The 20,845-nt window shown below is 38.5% G+C and overlaps 2 protein-coding genes across 3 annotated transcripts; one reads left to right on the top strand and one right to left on the bottom strand.

Moving 5' to 3' along the window:
• Positions 1-1,778: 1,778 nt before the first annotated feature.
• Positions 1,779-11,381, bottom strand: LOC146961799 (dihydrolipoyllysine-residue succinyltransferase component of 2-oxoglutarate dehydrogenase complex, mitochondrial-like). 2 transcript variants are annotated; one of them, XM_085770260.1, is made up of 15 exons: positions 11,255-11,381; positions 8,545-8,578; positions 8,212-8,254; positions 6,002-6,066; positions 5,833-5,907; positions 5,660-5,715; positions 5,423-5,531; positions 4,671-4,811; positions 4,504-4,577; positions 4,311-4,408; positions 3,989-4,119; positions 3,822-3,895; positions 3,645-3,728; positions 3,041-3,208; positions 1,779-2,944 (listed from the first exon to the last, which is right to left on the bottom strand). In XM_085770260.1, the coding sequence occupies exons 1-15, from the start codon at positions 11,315-11,317 to the stop codon at positions 2,810-2,812; spliced, it is 1,350 nt and encodes a 449-aa protein (XP_085626386.1). In that variant the 5' UTR covers positions 11,318-11,381; the 3' UTR covers positions 1,779-2,809. The 2 variants fall into 2 exon arrangements, with proteins under 2 accessions (XP_085626386.1, XP_085626388.1); XM_085770262.1 differs by having other exon boundaries at positions 11,264-11,381.
• Positions 11,382-12,399: 1,018 nt separating this feature from the next.
• LOC146961798 (prospero homeobox protein 2-like) lies at positions 12,400-18,701 on the top strand. Its single transcript, XM_085771820.1, has 4 exons — positions 12,400-13,806; positions 14,214-14,315; positions 14,839-15,033; positions 18,489-18,701. Exons 1-4 carry the CDS (start codon positions 12,436-12,438, stop codon positions 18,654-18,656), a joined length of 1,836 nt encoding a protein of 611 aa, XP_085627946.1. The 5' UTR covers positions 12,400-12,435; the 3' UTR covers positions 18,657-18,701.
• Positions 18,702-20,845: the final 2,144 nt, after the last annotated feature.

The following is a 20,845-nucleotide window of genomic DNA, read 5'->3' as shown; positions in this document are numbered from 1 at the left end:
ACAATGAAGTAGAATTACACAGTTGTTTTCATAACCATTGGTAATGTTTAAAAAATGTGAGTCATGGATGTGGAAATTGTGCTTTAGTTATTGAACATCTTCATTTAACTGGAACTAATGAAGCTATTTCATGCTTTTCTGTCAATATCTGAGTCCAGATAGAAAGCACATAAAAAATATTCGCTCTACGCCTCTGTGCCTTTGATTTGGTGCATTTGTTGCTGCCATTGTTTGCCACCCATGACTAAAATGATAAATTTGTCCCAGGTCTATTAGTAAAAAAAGAATATGAAATAATTTGATTTGACTTAATCCAAAAGAGGATTTTAGAATAAGATACAAAATACCGGTATGTGCATTTGACAATATGTTTGACGATAAATGAAGAGCACTTTTCAAACTTAATAGGGTGCACTTAACTTTTTTAAAAGCAAAACTGTTTGAGGATAAAAAATATAAATGGCACATTTAAATACGCTAATTGTATCAATGTCATTATATGAAGAACTGAATTTTAGTCCAATTGGAAAAACACAGAAAAAAATAACAGAATAATTTAGGTAAATTATCTCTCTGATGTGGCTAAATGAAAACAAACAGCTAGCTGCCAATTTCTAATGGGCCATCTTTCATGTGAATGGACACAAAGACTTGAAAACCCACATCTTATTGAGCAGTCCAATTGGAAATTCACAGATTTGGCCAAATTTTGAAGACGAAACAAAAACCTGCCAACAAACCCTTCAGATATCTATGCACCCACTGGCACACGCTGCCAATTAACATGATCTCGAAAGCGCTAATGGAATCTTGAGCGGTAATAAAAGTAAATAATTAAATTAAAGGAACCCTTGTGTCATTGTTTGCTGTATTCAGGCCCATTAGGACCTCCAGTATTCTCATGGTAATCTAATGTTTTGGGTTTTTTGTATTCTCATAATGAATTCTGTGTTTTTCCTCCAAACAGTGTTGCTCAGACATTTGTGTAGGTGCTGGCAGAGAAACAAAGACGTACATTAGGACCCATTGTCCCCTGTGATTATTAAAGTAAACAGAAATACTGAAGGGGTATCATACACAGCTGCACACACTTGAGCCTGTGTTTGTGAAGTGGGAGAAAGGGCCAAGCAACCCTTAAGACTTTGTCAGAGATGATCCCATTATTTGGAGCTTCTCAAGAGCCGAGATGTAGTGCCGGCTAATGAGGCTTTGAAGATCAGTCTCTGGCGTAGAATTCATCTGCAGCAGAGAGTTTCGGAGCAAAATAGACTTGGCACGAGATAAAATGCTTCGGCCAAGATCACGAAGGCAGCCGCGAAGACGTTCCCTGTGTGCTTTTATTTTGCCGTGGTCAGATTTCTGATTTTCTTTTTAAAAAGGATAAGGGTCTGTTTTTAGGAGATGAAAGCTAAAGTGTAATGTGCAGCATCTACATACCTGGCACTACATGAATCACGATAGGGCTGCAAATAATTAAGAAATCCGATTATTGACTGATTGGGGCAACAAGAAGTAATCAAAAATGCCCATCACAGCTTTCAGGAGGTGAATGTGACATCTTGTCCTGTTTTGCCCAAACAGTTGAAAACCCAAAGATTATATTTTCAGTCACACAGAAACTTAAATAGAAATTTTTGCTTAAAACCTCTATAAAATAGTTTAACTACTATTATCAAAATAGTTGCAGATTAATGGATTAATCTACTGACAGAGACCTAAACCGACTAATTGTCAGGCTGGAGATAGTGTGGGTTTGTAAAGGAAATGTACAAGACAAGTTTCAGTACATAAAACTCTTTGAGATGTTTAATGTTTAAAATTGATTCTTTAAATAGATACAAGTATTTTATATATATAGGATAGCACAATGAAAATTCCAACAATGGAGCTTAACATAAAAACCTGCTGCCAAATTGTGCGTTTTGAACATACTCCCCAACATAACTGCCCAGAAACTAACATCATCATAATGTATATATGTTAAAAAACAAAGTGTCTTGTTTTGTACGCTTTCTGCTGATTAGCCGTGATTTCATTTGTGTCTTTTTAACCAGTATTTTTAGATGTGAACACTTTAAACCAAAAATCACATGCTCATCAGACAGTCGACTTGGGTTTAAAGGCATGGCACTGACACGCATGTGTTCCGTACAAAGATCTGGCTTCCTGTTCGCTGAGCCCTTTTTTCCAGACTGTAGCCAGTAACGATGACCAGCAGCAAACCAAATGAAATCTCTCAGTTCTATGTTAACATTAAAACATCTTGAACTCATTTGACTGAGCTCTGTTCTGGAAAAAGTGGCTCATGAGCACCAACTAACAAGCAGGGGAGAAGGTCTTGCAGCCAACTGTTGCCTGGAAAAGCCATTTGTATTTCATGATTACTGTGACAAGGATGCAGCGAGTGTTTATCTACCGTTTCGTGTCCTTCTGAAGAGCACATGCTTGGAATAAAAACACCCATATGCGAGTTGTCCTCAACATTTTCTGACTGTGTATGTGATTCGTCTCTTTGCTAAATCGAAATGTTTGGCTACATTTGGATTTAGACAGGCAGAGGATGTTGAGCAATCTTTTTGCTTTTTTGATTTCATAAAGGCTGATGCTTCAAATAACTCTCTACAGATAGCACAACACGTTTAAGCTCCATGTGAGTGTTGGAAAACATCCTCAGTATCCCCCTGCTCTGTGCTTGAACAGTTATAAAGACAACAACAGTTGTGTGAGTGGTTCTGTGCAACTTGTGCGTGTTTTTTGTTGTGTTGTGGAGTTCATTTTACGCAGCTGAGCTATATAATATATAGACATACTACATGTCCAGAAGCAGAACTCGTGGATCTTCAACCACAGCTTTTATCTTGCGTAAGAAAGTGACTGCTTCTCTACCGTCAACGAGTCGGTGGTCGTATGTCAGTGCCACATACATCATGGGCCGGATCTCAACCTGCACAAAGCACAAAGCAGTTTATTTAACCACATGAACTCCTCACAGTTTTCCTACTCACACAACATCTGTATTTATGGCCACATAATTTCTCACCTTGCCATTTATGGCCACAGGTCGGTCGAAGATGCCATGCATGCCCAGAATGGCAGACTGGGGAGGGTTGATGATGGGTGTACCAAACATGGAGCCAAACACACCACCATTGCTGATGGTGAAGGTGCCGCCATCCATATCTTCAACAGCAAGCTCATTGTTACGAGCCTGAGGTGCACAACACGCAAGATTTACAGGTTAAATTTTATAGATACTGATTTGAGTCTAGGTCGTGTGGCATTGTTTAAGATTTAAAGGTCCAGTGTGTAATATTTGTCAAGGTTTATTGGCAAAATCTGAATGTACTACCAATGAACATATTTGTATAAGTATAATTGCTATAAAATAAAATCTGTTTGGTTTTCATAGCCTTATAATTCTTCTTTTATAGATACATATAGCATGGGTCTTGCTTAGAGAGTGTCGCCATCTTGCGCCGCCATGTTTGTACAGAATGGAAGATCCAGCCAACCAGAGAGCACGTTTCACGTTCATAAATAAAGGATAGAATTATTTAATAGATAAATAATAGTCACTGTTTTCCCCTCATTTTACACACTGGACCTTTAAAAAGAATACTTGTGTATTCCTTTTTTCTGTTTACCTTTTGTCCCAGTGCATTAATGGCTTTCTCAATGTCAGTGAAGTTCATGGTCTCAACATTGCGGATCACTGGCACAACAAGCCCCTGCAGAAATGAATGACAAAAACGTCAATCATATGCTATAAAGCAACACTTTCTGCACAAAAACGTTCAGTCTACCAGAGTCAAAAGGCGTACCTTTGGAGTTGCCACGGCGACACTGATGTCCACATAATCCCTGTAGATGATCTCTTTGGTTGTGTCATCAATAACTAATAAAAACATTGTGAGAGTAAGGTTTATTTAAAATATATATATAATATTTGGCTTTTTATACACTGGAGACAGGTCAGTGTTGTCTTTACCAGCATTGACAGCAGGTTGGTCAGTCAGGGCGTGAGCTGCAGCCTTCACAAACGCTGACATAAAACCAAGTTTGATGTTGTGCTTCTTCAGGAAAGCATCCTTATGGATTTTCCTCATGTCCGTGATGTTGCTAAAGATGATGGCATGTTTATGAATTTTTGGCGAGGAAACAGCTTAATAAAATAGTCAAATAGATCCTAAGATTACAAGTGACTCTGGTGTGCAAGTAGTTCTGCTATGAAAAGTCAACCAGGTAATTGTTGTGTTTGTAATCCTGACTGTGTGGGGTTGTAAATATAATGAGTAATCACCGTATCTCACCTCATGTCCACCTCATTGAAAGTGGTCAGCATGGCGCAGGTGTTCTGAGCCTCCTTCAGCCTCTGGGCGATCCTCAGCCTCATTCGGTTCATCTTCACCTGGTCAGTGGGAGAACAACAGGCTGTGTGAACCATCTCCTTTATCTTGGTGGTAGGCCATGACAAAAAACTTCACTACTTCCAATTTGTGTTACCCTGTTTTCTCCTCTGGCTCCTGCTGCTGGAGGAGCCGCTGCTGGAGCTGCAGGAGTGGCCTTGACGGCAGCAACTACACAAGTAGAAAGACGGAAAAACTGTTTCAGACACAGCTACAAAAATCTTGTAAGAAATATATAAAGGCAACCTGCGGAGGAATACATACCAGGTTTTGCTGGAGCGGCCTGCGGTGGCACTGGAGGCATGGCTGCAGGGGTCGCAGCTGGAGTAGGTGGAGGTGGAGGAGGAGGAGGAGCTGCAGCCGGTGCCTCTGCAGCCGGAGTGGGAGCAGCTTTAGCAGCAACAGCTGAGGAGACAAAAAGAAAATAACAGCACTTTGAGTACATTATGTTGCTTCTGTGCATTCACAGTGCTCTCTCATTACATTTTCAATTTTAAGTCTTTGTCCGTTTAGATTAGTTTATTAGCAGCACATTACAATACACAGTTACGGTACAGTCCTACATGAACAATGTGGTGAAAAGCATAGCCTGTCTTTGCTTCGCCGAAGTATTACACATTGAAATATTCTTGGACTGTAAGTAAAATGCGCTGGATAGAGAGCCTGGAAGTGAACAGTAAAACAGTATTTATAATATACAGTATACGAAGTATGAGTCACTGAACTGATTCTGTATCTGATATAAAAATATTTAAAATCATAACAGCGTTAGTTTCTCATTGTATTTCATGACGGTGAGCAACAGCTGTTGTGTTAAGACAGCACTCTGCACTGATAAAATGTACTTAATATAAAAAAGTCTGTCCGTACAGTGAACGATCAAATATTGTGCTGTTTTTGTAGAGCGACTAACTGGCAGATAAACAAGAACCAGGACAGAGAAACATTTAACAGCACCAAGTTCTTCCAATTTATTATAAGTGATTAAATGATAAATGATGTTGGACTGTACACACCTCCTTTCCGGAGTTTGAAGAGCGGCGTTCCTCCTTCTACCTTCCCTCCGTCGGGCACCAGCAGCTCCTCAATTACACCGGCTGCTGGAGCCGGGACTTGTACTGAGGTCTGGAAACAGAATATACGCATGATTTGCTAAGATTTTTCTTATCCTGTTTAAATAAAATGAAAAATATACACCATATATATAAGAGAAAAATTAAATTATTCAAATTATTCTAGTTTTTTGCTCATACCTTGTCAGTCTCAATTTCACACACCACCTCATCTTCTGTCACCGAGTCACCAACAGCTGAAGGAAAAACAAAGAAAGAACATTTTTACTTTTTTGACTCACTGATGATACAAAAAAAATACAACACCTGTGAAATTCTGGTTACTACAGTATTGTGCATTGACAATTACCAACCTTTCTCCCACCTCACATCTCCCTCTGTAACAGATTCAGCAAATGCAGGAGTTTTGACTGTGACGACTTCATCCCCTGCACAAACACAAAAACAATAGTTACTATGAGTTGAACACTGAGCAGTGAGTTGAGTTCAGCAGAAAACGTTGAGACCTGCTGCAGTACATACTGTGAACAGCAGATGTCTTGAAGTATCTGATGTGGAAGACATTGGCTGACGATGGAAATTCACATCTAAATGTCAAGAAAACAGACTATTACTTTTATTTCTGGACTAACACAATTCAACAAATTACTTTGGATGAAATTAATTAGGGTAAGTGTACCTATTAAGCCCACGTACCATATAAGCCCACTTGTGACTTCTGAGTCAAATAAAAAAAAAACTACATCACCATTTTTGCTGGTTCATGGTTCTTCCAATGAAGCAGCTTGTTACATAAATTATACTTTTTATTCTAAGCAAATCAGATTTGTCAATCTTGAGTTATCGAAGCATATGTGTGACATGTGCCTGCTGCTCCCGAAGAAGTTGCAAAAAAACTTCAGTGATTTTGATGCCCTGAAAAAACAATATTTATTCCATATTTCTACTCCGACTTTAGCTAAGAACTCATTTGTTACCAAAATTTAAGAGATTAGTGCTTTAAATAAAACATGTGTTAGAATTTTTCTAGAATTAGAAATAGTTTTTCTTTTGAATTCGAAATATGCATTTTAGCATGCTAGCAAACAGCCCACATGCCACTGCACACAGCCACTGCATAGCATTGTTCATTGCCATGACATAAAGCATGATAAACATGGATAGTTTACATTTTTGTATGCAGAATATCCTATTTTATTGTTAAATTGATAATACATATGAATATTTATCTTTATTTATTTTTTAATTAACATTTTTACCAAGTGGGCTTAAAGGGGACAGTAGCAAAAAAATCACACCATTTAGGGCAGATGTAAATGAGTATAGCTAATTACTTAAATACATGATCAATTAATACTTTTCATGTTATGTTAGTGCAGCTTATATAGATTCATGTCATGTAGTTGTTTTTAAATGCCATGTGTGTAGAATAAAAATATTCAGATTTTTAACCAGTAATTCACTGATGTTCCCTTTAAGCCCATCTGCTCCCATTAAGCCCACTGGCTGTGTTTCAATGGAGAGTTTCTTCCTTTTGACTTTTGAACCATTTTCCTGCCTAAGTTTGACCTCACCTAATCAATCAGCTTCATAATTCAGATAATTAAATACCCAAATTTAAATATTAGTGATATTGCATCGGCCAATTCATTCATTTTATTCATTGTTTCTATTTAAGCTGTGTTTTTATGTTTAAAAAGTTATTTGTTTTGTAAATACTGAAATTGATTAATTTATTATCCTTAAAATAGTATTGAACCAGGAAACTGTCTTTCTCTCAGTCATTGGGTCTTCAGAAATCTAGATAAAAACACTTTCAACCAGCTGGCTGGACCAGAAAATTTGGCCAAATGTAAATGCCAATTGTATAATGTAGGATAGAGATACAGACAAAATGACAACAGATATTGAAAGCTTAAGTACCGAAGAGTAATTTCCATTCTAATTTTTATTTTGTTCATGAATAGTTTTTTGGCTACATTCCAAAGAAGACATGTTGTAAGTTTAGCTTTTTCTGTGTTGACAACACAGCAAATAGGCCGATCATGCCTATTTCAAATGCCGTTTACAGGGCCGAGGAGAGGAGTGGAGACAAAATGAAAATAGCTATTGAGAGCTAAGAGATTACATATTTTAATAGAATAAGTTTGGATTTTTAAGATTTTTAAATATATATATGTATTTATCAACAAATCATGAAGTGGGCTTATTTGGAACACCCATGGGCTTAAAGGGTACATTAAGTACCCATTAAGCCCATGCCAGATTTTTGGTATATTTTGACAAATTAAACAATAAAAACAATAAAAATTGCTATAAATGAACGATTGACACTTCAAATTAGACAATAGACTATCATTTGAACTAAAATGTTTTCACTTAAATTGGGGTGGTATATATTAAAAATGGCTGAAAAGCAGATTTGGTGGGCTTAATAGGTACACTTACCCTATATTCCTGCTAAATAATATTTTACTTTTTGATGTTTAGTCCACAAATGGTGAAAATGCTCATTACAATCACATTATGTTTTCATAACACTCATTTCACGAACAGTAAAGCAGCAAATGCACACATCAGAAAAATGAACTGGTAGTGTTATACAGTGGTATATTAACTTTGTTCCTAAGCGCACAAAACTATTTATCTTTAGCAATTTCACTTTTAGCACAAATTTCAAGTTTACCGAAGGACAATTGAAGGTGAACATGAACACAGGAGGGAGCACTTACGGCTGAGAATTCCTGTAAACTAGCCGGCTGCAGACGGAGACGCCTTAAAAGGTGGAAAAAGAAAAGAGAGAAACAAGAAAGAAGATCAACAAACGCTGCTTCTGCTCTGCCTGGCACATGAGATGTGAGTGCAGTTAACCACTTGTGGGCTCCTCAGGCATCTCAGCCATTCAATGAGCATTACTCATTCTGCTTTGAATGACCCACTCGTAGCGCTTGTTCATTCATGAGCAACAGAATGAAGACAGCTGTCTTACATGTTGAATCACTGTTGATGCTCTCAAATACAGCCCAAGCACTGGTTTATGTATGCAAGTGTGGAAGCATATTTACCTGATACACTTTGTCGGACCAGCACATTGTTGGCCTGAACAGATAAAAAAAAATAAAAAAGATTTATTTATTAAGATGTTTTTGGATGATGCACATGATTCAGAAATATCTATCTATCCGTCTTGAGATCAATTCCCCTGCGCCGACTTAAACACATTAAAACTACATCGCAAAGGTGCAGCTGAATGTTTTGAGCCTACTTAATCTGCCGTGGCACTGTGTTTGACTGTAAACAGACAAGCCTAAGCTGTAAGTCTCCTAAAGAGATTCACCAGTGATCACAGATGCGTGAGCACTGACTGAGCACACACAAAAACCTCTAAGTCCGCTTTACATGCACTTCATGGGGTTTTCTACTGGGTTATATTAGCAGAGAGAGACAGACCACATTACCTGAAGCAAACTTTAAGACACTACAATTTGCTAACTGAAAAAAAGTCACAAGAGGAAATGAATCAAGATCTGAGTGGTTTACCACCTCAACTATAACCTTCTTGGGGGAAACCCAGATTCATTGTCACTGCACAATTCCCTTAAGAAAATCCACCTTCGCTCTTCTCCTTTAGGGCATCACATCAGTGGAATACAGTTCCACCATCAATCAAGACGTCTCCATCATACAACTCATTCTAGCACAATGCCAAGAAATGGCTTGTTAACAAACAAAAATGTGAACAGTGATAAAGATTTTTTTTTGTAGTAGTAGTTTTGAGTATATAAGTGCATGATGCAATCATGGATGTGTGTTATTGTCTTTCAATTGTGTATATAATAATGTATGTGTTACCTTTTATATGTGGTATTTTATTGTTGCTGTTTTTTTTATAGGGTGCCTTTTAACATTAGAACATGAGGCAGAGGGACTACTGATGGAAATTAGCGTTTTAGCTAACTCGGGTACATTTACATTTTTTACAATGTTTTATCAATACTAATAATTATTAGTACACTGTCCCTTTTAAAATAATCTAATAAATAAAATCGAACAATCTCAGTACATCTAAATAACACATTCTACTAGTTACAGGTCATGTGCATTACTTTGTATAGATGTAGGGAGAGACAACCACAATATGAACAACTCTGAAAAACCTCACTTCTTAATGGGAAGAACATAAAAAAAATCCTTTGTAGCTTTAACTTTGAGTTGAAACACTGGATTTCCCAATGTTAGTATGGTTAACTGTGCTGTTTTGCTGTATGTGATGAGTCATGTGTGAAGTTATTTTGAAGGCTGGGCCTCTAGTTCTGGCTGAGGTTTGTCAAAGGGGATAAGAAGACAGGGTGGAGTTTGGACCAAATCATCAGCAGGATACTAGAGCAGACATGTTTGTGCAAACATGCAACTATTGAACTGGTACTCTAGTGCTGATAATGCACCATAAAGACCACTAGCAATATTTGGATTCATTTTGAATTCTTATAAAAACTATTTTTTCTTTGAATTCTTTAAAAACTCTTTAGTGCCATTACATGGACAGACAAATGAATAAGAAAGTAATGCAGAGACACCTGCCTTGCAAGAAATTCTCGCTTCTGTAATCCAACCTTCTCTGTCTACAACTGCTAAACTTGTTTGGTCCATGGATTTAAAGTAGTTTAAAGCAAACCAAACGCAAAATAGACATTCATTGGTTCAAGTTCCTCAAACTAATCTAATAGATAATGAAAATAATCATAAACTACCACCCCTGTAGTCTGATACAACAATCCTGCAATGCAGCCAACTTTAATTTTAATTTCACATAGGCGAGTTTTCAACTTACTGATCATTCAATGAGGCAAAAAAAATGATGATATTATTCAGTTGCACAGCATTTTACTGACAGGTGTTACTACTATTCCTAGTAACTCTCACTTACCCGTTAACTGAATACAATTCAAAAGCATGACTGACTGAAGCCTCTAAAATGATAATGAAAAGTTCAATCAGCAGGTCTAACAACTCTGACTTCAATCTATATAATAAAATCAGCAACATGAGCTACCAATTAAACCAAAATGAAGTTGCATCGCAAAAACCCCATGAAATAAGCATTTACAACAGAGCTGTTGGATCAGACTGCAGTAGTATCGACCCAGTGCACTGATAGTTGAGTGTATATCTGCTGTCAATGATCAGCTGGCAACACAAGACCCAGTGTAAGTCATAACTTTGGTGATCGTGTTTCAGTTTCACTACCTGCTCACTGACAAACCGGTGAGGGCAAAGCCATGATGTCTCCTCACTGCACTGACATGTCTACAACATGACACGGGCTATTTCTGTCTTCAACCACACGAAACCACAATAACATACTAACATTAGCCTGGCACACCGGGGCGTGTCCTGTTGTACAAGCGAAACACAAAATAATAGAGAAAACATTTATTAGAGCTCGTTAACAGAGGTTGTAACTCTACTCTATTAGCGTGTTAGCTAGCTAGTTCAATGCAACATGCTAGATAAAGATAATAATAAATGCGGTTTTTGACAAATGCATTCAACTAAAATAACATTTCCAATGGTTAGGTAGTTATAGTGGGGACTTCTGTCAGCTTCCTGGACAGCCTGTGCTGCCCCTGAAGCTGTCTCTGTCTGTCTGCCCTTGGTAGCTGAGGCCCACACAAGCTAACGTCTGCGGTCGGCTAGCAACCATCCAGCTGTCCGTTATAAACACTTTTTTTTTTACTTACACTTTATTATTACACTAAAGGTTTACAAACCTACCTGACTCACCGCTGACAGGGAGCGGCCCAGAGTCCGGTACACACAGCAGGACCGTGATAACATAGCGATAGCTGCTGGCGGCTGCTGCTGGTGTGAGTGTGTGTTGTTTGACAGCCGCGGAGGGAGCGCTGTTGGTGTGTGAGCCGCGGCCGGCGAGGGAGGGAGGAACCACCGGGAGGAACCACTGCTGCTGGGCGGGAGGGGGGAGAGGGGAAAAGGGAGATGGCGGGGGAGTCGATAAAAACGAAAAGGAGACTATACTGTAATGTAGAACATGATAACTATTATAAATAGGTTGAAATAAAAGGGATTTTCCACATGATGAAGATAATAAAATGTACTCGCTGATAACAGGACTGTACCATTACCTGCTTAAGGAGAGTAGTCGAAGTAGTAGAAGTCTTTCAAGCAAACTTTACATGCACAACCAAAGCCCTTCTAGGCTCTGGCACAACCCACAGTTGATTCAATGAGTCATCCCTCACTCAGTGTTTCAACAGTAGGTTTCAAGTGTTGTAATTATGATGTTATTATGAGGCGGGCAGGTAGGGATGGGATAGGTTGCCATGTTTGACCACACCTCCTGGCTTCTGAAGTGGCTCTTCTCTGGATCAGTACAAATAACAGGAGTCATTTCTCCTCCTACAAGATGCAGACCTGCAGCCTCATCTGGGCCTGACCTGCAGGCAACAGGTACGTGATAGTGTTTTAAACTACAGCTAGTTTCTGTGATATCTCAGTTACATGTTATATGTTAGGTATCATGCAACTTCGGTTTTAATTTGAATAGAAAATAGAGTCAATCAGAAATTGTATCACAGTGGGAAAACAATGCAAGTGAGAAACTTTAAATCTGGTTTTAGTGAAAAACTGTGCTATAATCTGCTACATATAATACATCTGATCAATTCACATTAAAAAAATATAGGCTATATTTTTTTTCAAAAGCAGTATATCAAATTGTTTGTTTAATTCACTTCACAGAAGAGGTATGATATTCATTTTATTATAAACTAGGCTACTATTTAAAAAGCAATTCAGGTCTTTGTGCAATAAGAAGTTAGCTGACCTCTGTTAATGTGACAGTTACAAGAATTCCAGGAAGAATTGTAATTTCTAATTTCTGCATTATATAATAAATTACGGTTTTCCCCCACTGTTGTCTTTTTAATCTAGGAAGCATGAATCTGAGTGCCTGGAGTAAAAGCATGTATTCCACTAGCAACATTTGTCTTGATGGCTGCACTGCCGAGCACCTCTCCTCCTTCCAACCTGACCCTGTGCCGTCAAATTTAGATGCATCAGGCGTCTCTAGTCATATAGACACTAACACAAAAATACCACCAGAGAGTGATTATTACAGCAGCAATGAAGCTGGTTCAGGTTTGATCTGTCCCAGCAGCCGACCGGAGCTGGATCCACCCGGAGACGCCACCTCAAGACGGCACCCATCTCCTGCATCCAGTTCTTGTGGTCATAATGACTGGAACCTGAGCAGTGGCCACCAAGCAAAACGAGCCAGGGTAGAAAATATCATCAAAGGCATGACCAGCTCTCCCGGTGGACACTGTTCAGATGTGATGACAAATCAGAATGATGAGACGGACTGCATGCAGGGAAATGAGAGGATTCATCGGGATCACATGGAAAGAAGTGGACCTGGTGGCACGGGTCACGGCCAGGCAGCGATCAAGCAGCTTGAGAGTCAGCAGCAGCACCTCCGACAGCTCAGAGCTAAGTTTAACTATGTGAATGAAGTAAGTGAAGCCCCAGACAGCCACACGAAGGAGAAATATCCCCCCTGTGTTGAATCTCCTGATACATCTCCAACTGATGCATTTACAGATTCATACGGTGAGTTTGAGAGCAGCTCAGGTAGAAAGTATCAAGGCTGGAAGAAGGTAAAGCTGATGAACTACTTCCAAACCAAACCTGAGAGAATAAAATTAATGGCAGATGTGTTAAAGTATGAACTTTCCAGAGCTGTCAGTAGAAGTGTTGACTCCGTCTTTAAAAGCATGCCACTTCTACAGGCATCACTAAACAATGAAGGGAACGCGGACACTGATATCCCTTTGCAGTCCATAGTGTGTGATGATAAAAAATTGAGACTTTCATGTTGCAGGAATGCAGAGGTCCCAGATGTTCAAACTGAAGCTCTGTCCCTGGTCGTGCAAAAGCCTCGACTGGACCAGTTGATCCTTCAGTCCAGATCGAGAGCTCACCATCGCCCCAAACCCCAGGTCCCCTTCAGTCCTGACCTCGCTCTACACGAGGACCGTCGGCCGCCACAGACAAATCAAAGCTCTCCCCACCAACACGGCCTGAGATGCCTGCAGGACAGATGCTCTGATGTCGGCCAGGCGAAGTTTGAGATGTTAGACACACGTTGGAGTTCAGTCAAGGTCAGGTCGAAGGTCAACTCCAGATCTGTGAGAAGCCCACAGACTCACACACTGTCTGTGGATCCCATGCTTTTAGAAAGCCTGTGCCTCCCCCACGTCAAGATCGAGTCTGATTCCCTGGTGAAGAACAACCTGTACATGCTGAACGTATCCTTTCTAATAATAGTAACATCCAATTTTTATTTCCTTATTGTGACCTCTGAATCGGCTGCCTTTAGATACAAGTAATAATTCTTCCTCTGCTGATTTTAGGTTAAAATAAAAACTCATTCTGTGTCATAAACCTTGTCATCACTCAGGGATGTGCTTAAAAAGACTTAGTCAATTTGACCTTTTTTTAAGAAAACAGGAACTTTCGCACCTTAGAGAATCCGATGAGTTTTCTCCTTGATCCCGGAGACTGTGAAGAAAGCGGCCGTCTTTCCACCTTGACCTGAGCCATAATGATTTCTTGGAGAGAAAATGTTTCCAGGCTCATCAACAAAGAGAAACCAGGCTGTTTAGTTATGTTTAATATGTGTGTGTATTTCATCCTTAACACTTGTATGTTTTAGGAGGGTCTGACCACAAACCACCTTAAGAAAGCAAAGCTTATGTTCTTCTACACTCGCTACCCGAGCTCACAGGTACTGAAGATGTGTTTCCATGATGTGCAGGTAGGAAAATACTTGCAGTGTTCAACACAGGTACACTTCTTCCACACGATCATATCAATTTAGAATAGATTCTCAATGACTAGAGACATGACTTAGTTTTACTAAAAGAATACAGATGTATAACATTAATCAAGATCTCACTCTGGAAAGTTTCTGGATTTTGTATTATAGCAGGCATAATGGTATTTCTTTTTTTTAAAAAAGAAGACTTTTACCCTTAAATCAAAAATTGATTTCTAGTCAATTTTGTTTTTGCAGGATGCATCTGTCACAACAGAATGAAAAAAACAATCAAGTCCATTATTTTAATATTTTATTTGTCAACACCATTATAATATTCAGGCAATAAACATCACTACTGGATTTCTAGGCAAAATGTACAGTGAAAACACAAGATAAAAGTACTTTATTCAGTTTTATTTAATTCATTAAATAAAATCATTTCTTTTCTTTAATTACCACCAAATTTTAATAATCTCCATATTTCATCAGCTCACTTACCTGCTGTCCGTGTCGTCCTCAGTTCACACGCTGCATCACCTCTCAGCTCATCAAGTGGTTCAGTAACTTCAGGGAGTTCTACTACATCCAGATGGAGAAGTTCGCCCGTCATGCCCTCGTGGAGGGAGTGGCCGATGTGAGACGTCTGGCTGTGGGGAGAGAATCAGAACTTTTCAGAGCTCTCAACATGCACTACAACAAAGCCAACGACTTCCAGGTGAGTTACACCTGTACAACAAACGGGGATTCATATTGTTTTGAATGTAACCGTTATTATTAGCCTCTAGAGAGGTCATTTTATTTATCATGTGCCATCCATCATGATTTACTTGTGTTCTGTGTTCCACTTCATATTTAATATTTCCCGGTAGTCACACTCCAAACTTTCCGATCAATCCACTTCACCACATCTCCTCATTTCTCTCCGATACATGTTTTAATGGGGGACATAAGGTGTACAAGACTTATTTAATATACCCATGAAATAGTGAACTACGTGCATAATTTTTGTTATGTGATGCAAGTGTAGAGATAAACAAAAAAAAAGTAATGGTGCTTCATCATAATCAGAAATCCTGCATGCATCCTACATCTGGTATTAACATTTGTATAACTCCAAGATGATGCATAAACCACAGAAGTAGGTCATTTTTGAAATATATTTAAATTCAAACATATTGCAACATGATACAAGTCGCAGTACCCAACAGCATAGCAACTATTATCTGAATTATACCAAACAAGTAGGGGGGGAAAAATCAAAACTGGGTGTTAAAGATTCATTTATGGGTTTTCTGCTTCATTAAATAGGTGACAAGAGGAGACTGAATTTAGAGAAGGGTGATTTTAGAATTAGGTGCCTCTGATCTCATCTACTTCTTTAACTAAAATATAATATTAGGAGAAAAATACCTTTCACGTCAGGTTCTTTCCAGGCATCACAATAACTTCAGAGACAATATAATAATTCAAATAATTTGAACACCAAGCAGAAAACAGCCCCATCCCTTCGTATTTATCAGACGACGTAGCATTAACAGTAAGGAACAAACACATTATGGATAAATGCTCTACAGCTGGTAAGTCAACATGTTAATTAATCACATATTTAGTATGGTGACGTGTCTAACTGAAACCAATACAAAGGTTCTGTCATAAAGTCCATTTTTATGATACCTATTTGTTGACACTGTCATAAACTGAGTTGATTAATAATCAATGTCATTAACAAGGCTTACAGGCTGTAATGGATGATTCAGCCTTTCAGCTATAGAGGCGTACTGTGAAGTTCATGTCACTGAGTAGCACTGTTTGAGATTAACAGTAAAAATGAGTGCGTGAGTGTCTCTGAGACATTACATTTTTTTTTATACATATGGAAATTAGAAACACCATGTATTTTAATCAGTGATCAAAACTGCACTTAAATGCGACCCTGGCGCATGTAAACTAAGTTCTATGAGTTGAGTTTACATGGGATTTAGCAAAATCGAATTTAGGAGGGCATCACTTTTGGCTATAGTTTACCAAGTGAAATTTAAAAATAAATGAAAGACTAAATTAATACCACCATTTATTGGCCTAAGTATGAGCATGTAATAGAACAGCAGTAGGGACAACATGGCTGCAAAATGTTTTTCCTTTAGCCCCCAGCACTACACAATATAACTGTAACGGGTAATGAATGAATTGTGTTATTTAAATTGGACCCAAGGAAGCACCTGAAAATGAATAAAGAAACTGACGACAATCTCACATTTATTGCTTTGACAGCCTGTACGTAAAAATATTTTATAACTACCATTACTGAAAAGTTACTAATTTAAACTTGTAAAACATTGTGGATTCAATGTGTGGTTTGGCTCAGTGTGAAATTCAGGGGTTCCAAAAATGAAAATATGCCAAGATGATCGATGAAAAAAAAGAAAGAACTTAAAGTTAGTTGTTAAAGCATCACCAGAGAAACTCAAGCTTTATCTGTTTTAAGAGACCAGTGTCAAAAACAGCACAGCAGCAGTTACAAAGGACAGAGAGAGGACAGGAAGGTTAGAGTGAAATGCTGTGAGTGTATAAAGTCCCACTTCCACCAATGTGCACTGAGTAAAAAGCATTTTTAAATTCAGTGCATGTTTCAAGATTTACATGACATAATCATCATCAGAGTCATATCAGATTAGTTTATATACCATTCACCTCTGCACCACTCACATCCCTGTCAGGTATCAGCTAAAACGGATCACACTGATGAAGACACCCAGCAGCGATGCTGTGTTCATGTGCGCGGAGCTGAAATCAAACATGCATGTCCGATATAGGCCGTTGCTCTTTGTTTCAATCCAGTTTCCCCTATTCGACTTAAACTGTGGATCCTCTGAAAACATGTGTGGCTGTGACTGGAGACTGTTGTTTGAATGCATGACATTCTGTATTTGCATTATGTTTAAACACGGCTGGACTGGAAACAAAAGCACCAACATGGACACACAAAGCCCATTAAGGGTAAATGCTCATTACATAGCCACCAAGGCAACATTATCTCATGTGTTAAGCTGGTATCCTGAGATAAGGTTGCCTGTTAGATGCATTGAAATAGGTCTGGTGAGCATCAAGCCTCTAGATTCCTCTTTGATGGAATTTATGAAATCTATAATTAAAGCAGAAGTAAGCGGAATGTTTGTGTTAATATAAGTCTTAAATAGTTATATCTTCCGACGGCAATCACTTACATAGAGTGTTTGGTCCGAAACACGGGTCTGTCAGTCACTCTGCTCTGCTGTAAGCCGAGGAGAAAACTTTCCTTGTATCCTACAACCTTTATCCAAAGAGGAGAGAGAACGGCATAAATGGGCGGTCCTCTCTGTGTGTGCAGCCAAGGGATGCGCGTGAATGTGGTGACGTAGGGACGAGGGCGGGGACTGCTAACTCCATCGGCTGACAAGAAGTTAGCCAAAACGACCGGATCGCTTACTTCTACTTTAACCAATATGTTATCAATACTACTAAAATTGGAAGAAGAAAAAAAATACCAGTGAAAATCCACAATTGAGCAGGTAAGAAAAACCTATAGGTTTAAATTAATTAAAATTACCAAAAAGGTCCTGCAGTTCTAAAAAAACAAACAAACTATGAAGTATAAACGAAATAGAGGGTTCATCCTCTGGGAAGCAGGAATGCAACAAAGTGCTCATTTTTGACAAAATGGTGGTGAAGCAGTTTAATTGCCAATGCCAATACAGTTTATGATTCTTCATCAATGGTGATCAGCTCAGAGGAGGACGATTCCATTGGTTTGGACAATTTGGAACAGATTCTTACAACTCACATCTGTAGTCACAGTTACTGAAAACATCACAAATCATCCTCTGAGGACAATGAATATTCGGACAACAGTCCACAGGAATGAGGCTGGTGATTGTTAAGTGGAGAAACATTGAGAAAAGCAGAGGCAGATGTGTGTACTGTCCATGAAATTTGCTATTGATCATTTCTACTGATTAAATATTTTCCCCCAATTACTCAAGGTCCTCTCCACTTGTTACTTACCTTGATTTGACAGACCCATAGATTACCTCGAAAACAATGCAAATCTACAATACAATACACACACACACAAAAAGAACTTAGGTTATGTGTAAATTTGTTTGTTTTTAATCCTGTCATTTCCATTCACAGGTTCCTGACAGGTTCCTTGAGGTTGCTGAGATTACACTGAGAGAATTTTACATTGCCATTTCGATGGGCAAAGACCGCGATCCATCCTGGAAGAAAGCGATCTACAAGGTGATCTGTAAACTGGACAGTGACATACCAGCTGAATTCAAAAGTCACCACTCTGGATAAAAGCCGACCTGGAGACAGAGGCTACTGTCACAATGTGGACTAACTCTTGAAGAATTTGAGGAGTTCATGTTTTATTTCAGACAAACATTGTAAATCAGATTATCAGGTAAGTAGAGTCCATGCCTGCATGTCCAGTCTCCATGTGAGAGGCAGACTGATGGCAGAGTTTGTAATTTACTGTATCTGTGTTTGCTTCAGGTATCGCCTTACGTTATTGTTGCAACATTGGGTTAATTTGACATATGTATTTTGCTGTATCAGCCATATTCTATAGCAACAATACATATATTTTTCGTGATTTCGGTTTCATCAGGAAGTGTAACAGTAAAGCTTTTTTCTGTTTTTGTCTTAAATAAGAACAAAAAAAGGTCCACACTGTAAGAGAGAAAATGTTTAATATTCAGCAGTTTGTTATTGCATGTATGTACAGGGTATATAAAACAAATCTAACATTAATGCTAAAACGAATCAGTGAATTATGTTTCACCCACCCCTTACAATCTCCAAAGATACAAGTATTGATTTCTGTCTTCCATACTTACCAAATGGATCCATTCATCCACTTTCCAAGTCATAGTGTAGTTGGCCATCAATGGACAATACAAGCTCACTTCATCAGCAGCGCTGTGGTTTCCACTCGCAACTGATCCTTGCTTGGGTCTTCAATGGTGATGCTCCAAATGAAAATTATTCCATGTGCGAAAATACTGGATTCTCTGGTTCTCAAGTGTGAAGTTTGTGGATGTGAAACGTGAATACATCTGCACATATTGCCACATATTAACATTAACCATTATAATCATACTCAGTTGGACTGAATCTGATTTATTTTAATATTATCCCATGTGCTCACAGGCATTTGTATTGATCAGAGTTCCTTAGAAAACTCATGTGGGGTAAGACAAGCCCATATATCTGAACATACCTCTGTAAATTTTAAATTCATCATGTTAAGCAATCACAGATATTATAAATCAGGCTCTTTCGCATGGAGATAGTCCAGATAAATTTAGTCACTTGTTTTGAGTCTGCTTAAAAATTTTACTGAATTAAGTGGTATTGAGATATGTTTTATATATGAATATAGAACAAAACAACATCATCAAACAAAAACAGCGTGTTGTACTTTTCTGTAATATTATGGTTATCTGCAGTTATCTTAATATAGTACAGGTAACATTTTTGTGTGTGTTAAAACAAAGCCAAGATTTGAAAATGGAAATGAGACATTTAATCAAAAAAAGAAAAACACAGTCCTGTGGTGAACAGCTATTGTCGACTAAAAGAACAGGCTTCAGCTACTTGATGTTCTTGGGTTTACTTCTCTGTTGTTTGCCAAAACACATCTGTGAAACTGGCAACTCTCAAAATATTGTAAAATGCCCATGCACACTGACATTATACAGCATCAGGACTTTTCAAGTATTTACAATCATTCCCTAATGAATTATACTGGTACACTTGCAGGTTTTTACCAAGATTGAGGTGATTCCACAATCATGTCCTCAAATCGCCCGTTGATCCTATGACTCTTGCAAATCTATTCAAGCAACAAGCTGAGACAACAAAAATACTACAACAAGCACAAGTAATCAAATTCATTTGAACTAAAAACTTGTGCCGGCCCATCATTTAATCTCATTCTTTTTAAAATGAAAATTTAAGACAGAGAGAATGGCAAGACCCCTGTCATTATTTGGATGAGGAAGTGATACAAAGAGGTGTATAACTATCAACGGATGTGGATACTAATTAGCAATATGCCATTTTATCATATTTTAATTTACTTTGTAAGAAACTTTCATGTTAATGGTCAAAGCCAACGTAAACATGACTGGCACATCATAAATATGTCATGCTGCCATTAATTCCCCTCACTTAAAGCAGATATCAGTGGCACGGCCGTTTCGGCTAATGCTGTGTTCAAGGCAGGCTTTTGAAACCGTAAGTTACAGCTTCAAGTCACAACTACGACTTGGTAGCGTTCCAGGTAACCCGTAGCTCGTGTTTTTACCGTCCTGTTGTCTGTGAAAGTTCCCTATAACGGCCACTCGTAACTTCCGACCCGTGAACTCGTACCAGATCGAACTGGTATGACTTCACAGGAAGGAAAAACACAAAGTACGAGTTTCCTTGAACGCACCATGAGTTAGCAGCCCCCGCCCTTGTCAGGCATCAATTGGTCCTCG

This window comes from Trachurus japonicus, chromosome 24, assembly GCF_045865225.1.
Source record: "Trachurus japonicus isolate A0001 chromosome 24, Traja_1.0".
Lineage (NCBI taxonomy): Eukaryota > Metazoa > Chordata > Actinopteri > Carangiformes > Carangidae > Trachurus > Trachurus japonicus.
The sequence above is the reverse complement of the archived record's forward strand: the minus strand, read 5'-3'. Positions and strand labels throughout refer to the sequence as shown.